Source organism: Sinocyclocheilus grahami, unplaced genomic scaffold (assembly GCF_001515645.1).
Source record: "Sinocyclocheilus grahami isolate Dianchi unplaced genomic scaffold, SAMN03320097.WGS_v1.1 scaffold766.1, whole genome shotgun sequence".
In the NCBI taxonomy this organism is placed as follows: Eukaryota; Metazoa; Chordata; class Actinopteri; order Cypriniformes; family Cyprinidae; genus Sinocyclocheilus; species Sinocyclocheilus grahami.
The window spans coordinates 90,438-93,109 of record NW_015505945.1 but is presented as its reverse complement, the minus strand read 5'-3'; the positions used below and the strand labels follow the sequence as shown (position 1 = coordinate 93,109).

The following is a 2,672-nucleotide window of genomic DNA, read 5'->3' as shown; positions in this document are numbered from 1 at the left end:
AGGAGCTCCCAGCTTCCCAGTTCTCATATAAACCAGCTCCAATACTGTTTCAGCTAGAAATCGTGGCATATTTGGGGTGTGGCATTATGGGAAAAAAAATCCTCTTAACATTCATACAATCAGAGGAACAACATTTTCTACCAATCAAAATATTGCTTAATTTAATATTGGCAGATGAATCAGCAGTATATCATAAATATTTGTTGTCCAGCCCTGATTTGGATGGGCATTTAGTAGTAACATTAAATCAGCATATAAGAATGAATTCTGAAGGATCATGTGACAGTGAAAAATGGAGTAATTGTTGCATCACAATAATTATATTTGAAAATATATTAAAACAGAGATCATCCCTTTTAAATTGTAATATTTCACAATATTACCTTTTTTATTGAAGTTTTAATCGAATCAAGGAGACTTCTTTCAAAAATATTTTTTGAACTCTTAACAACCCTTAAATCTATTTTATTGTACTTGTACTCGCAGAACATAAGACAAGGAGAGATCATAAATCTTCGAAAATTCCAAAAAAATCACAAAAAAAAACTTATTCACAGTGTTGCTTAATTTTATATCACCAGCAAAATCACTGCAAATATGAATATCATGAATATTCAATTTATCACCTAAGCCTCAATTAAAAAAAAAAAAGACACCATAGGACACCATACTGAATTGGCCTAAACAGTCAACTACTTACAACTGATAACGTGCAATATTGTTAGATAAATCAGCAGTATATAATTAATATTTGTTGCCCAGCTCTGATTTTGTGTGACCATTTTCTAGCACAGGTTTAAATTAAATTGTTAAAAAGTAAACAATCATGATTCTATATCTGTTTTAAAAAAAAAAAAAAACATTAACTTTGTATGGAGTGAGTCACGATGAACTCTAATGCACATGATTCATGTTGTTGACCTGAACTTGTATGGGATTTAAGAGGCTGGGACATCCTTCACCACTGGCATCCTGGATTCTTGCAGGACCTGGTGATGATTCAGTCGGAGTTGCTTCAGAGGTATCTGAGGTTGAGGATGCCACTTCCCCTTGGCAACAAATGGTTCTTTTAGGAATGGTCTGACATACGTGACCAATGCTGGATTTATACGGAGAAGGTTCATCTGAGTTGTGCACATGGGCTATGACCTTGCCAGCCACAGGAACTGGAACACAACTGGCCATACCTGACATGCAATACAAGGCTTTCTTCACTGTGCAACCATCCTGCTCTTGATTTACAGCCTCAACGGCGGCCTGAGAACCAAGATAGCTAGTTTGGGCACTGCAGGTTTTTGTGACGAGAGAACTATCTTCAGCACTCACATAGCAAATGTTGTCTACTGACACACTGATAGCTGCCTGTGTAGTGAAAGTCACATCAGTTTGTGAGAGCTCTATAAAAGCCTCTTGGAGAACAGACTCCGACAGGTCAGAGGCGTAGGACGAAACCACTTCCTCCTCTTGCTCAAACGACCAGTCACTTGGCGTGAGTGGTGTTGAGGGCTGCGAAAACTGGCAAACCTCCATAATTCCTTCAAACACTAATTCCTCAGCAAGATCTGCAGCAAATCGTGTGACAGTATTGTTGAAAATCTGCTTTTTCACAAAGAGAAACTCTTTGAGGGCTCCAGAAATGGCTTCTCCTACTAGGAAACTGGCTAGACCGTTTATGGCATGCTCTTTTAACACATATGCATGGCGCATACCTATCTCATGAAAGGCCATTTGAAATACTGAAGAAGTCAGCCTTGCAGTCAAATGGCAAAGTGTAGTGGTACAGGAGGACACACCTTTCTGCAAGTCCTTTAAGGCACTTCCAAGGCTCATTTCAACCAAGTCTGTAGCAAACTTCTGAATCCCATCCTTAAGAGACTGTGATTGGGATTTGGTGATGGTGACTGTCTCCTGGATGTCTGAAAGCTTCATTAGATGCCCATTAGTGTTTTTGAACTCCTTATGACACACACAGCTCAAGTTCTTATTAATGTTAAAATCAACAGGGGATGAGTACCCACAGACAGATCCAAGGATTTCTTTTGACAGGTTGTTGGCAAAATCAGAGTACGTTTTGTACAGCGAGCAAAGATCCTGTGGTTTACATAATTCTGAGCCATCTCCATCTGCCTTCCAAAAATACTCTAAGGACCCTCCTTCTCCCAGTGGGCTAAATGCAGATGAACGAACTGGACTGAAGAGCGGCCCGCTTTCCTTGCAGGGAGTCCTCGCAGGCCGTGGGGAATCTGGTGAATCAGAGTGAATACTGTACGGTGATCCTGGTTTAAGTGGAGTTGGTTTCTTGACATTGGCTGGAAGAGTCCTATGATCAAACTTTTGAGGGTTCATTGCTGTGGTTGAGCACCCCCTTGATACAAATTTACAACCAGAGTTGTCAACATGCTTCTGTGTTTGACCAGGGAGGGGCTGTTCTTTAAGGACCTTGATGTTGGAATCAAAAGACTGCTCTAGTTCATCAAACTGATCAAAGCTGTCGAAAAATTCACTGACTTCTGAGTCAGAGTCTTCTACTCCATCCTTTAAAACAGGGATCTTGGGAATGTCAAGTTTTGCTTTAAGACTCTTCTGATATCCAACTTCATCCAGGAATATAATAGGGCTGGGACTTGAGCAGTCTGACTCATCTGACTCTGTGAGGGATGTGGAAGTAGCGC

At 40.3% G+C, this 2,672-nt stretch overlaps 1 protein-coding gene across 1 annotated transcript in view; it reads right to left on the bottom strand.

Annotated features, from left to right (window-relative positions):
* The window catches only part of LOC107561320 (A-kinase anchor protein 11-like), an 11,552-nt gene that overhangs the window by 2,496 nt on the left and 6,384 nt on the right, over window positions 1–2,672 (bottom strand). The window contains exon 5 of the mRNA XM_016245740.1: window positions 1,164–2,659. Coding sequence (XP_016101226.1) covers window positions 1,164–2,659 — 1,496 coding nt within the window. The remainder of the gene's footprint in view (window positions 1–1,163; window positions 2,660–2,672) is intronic.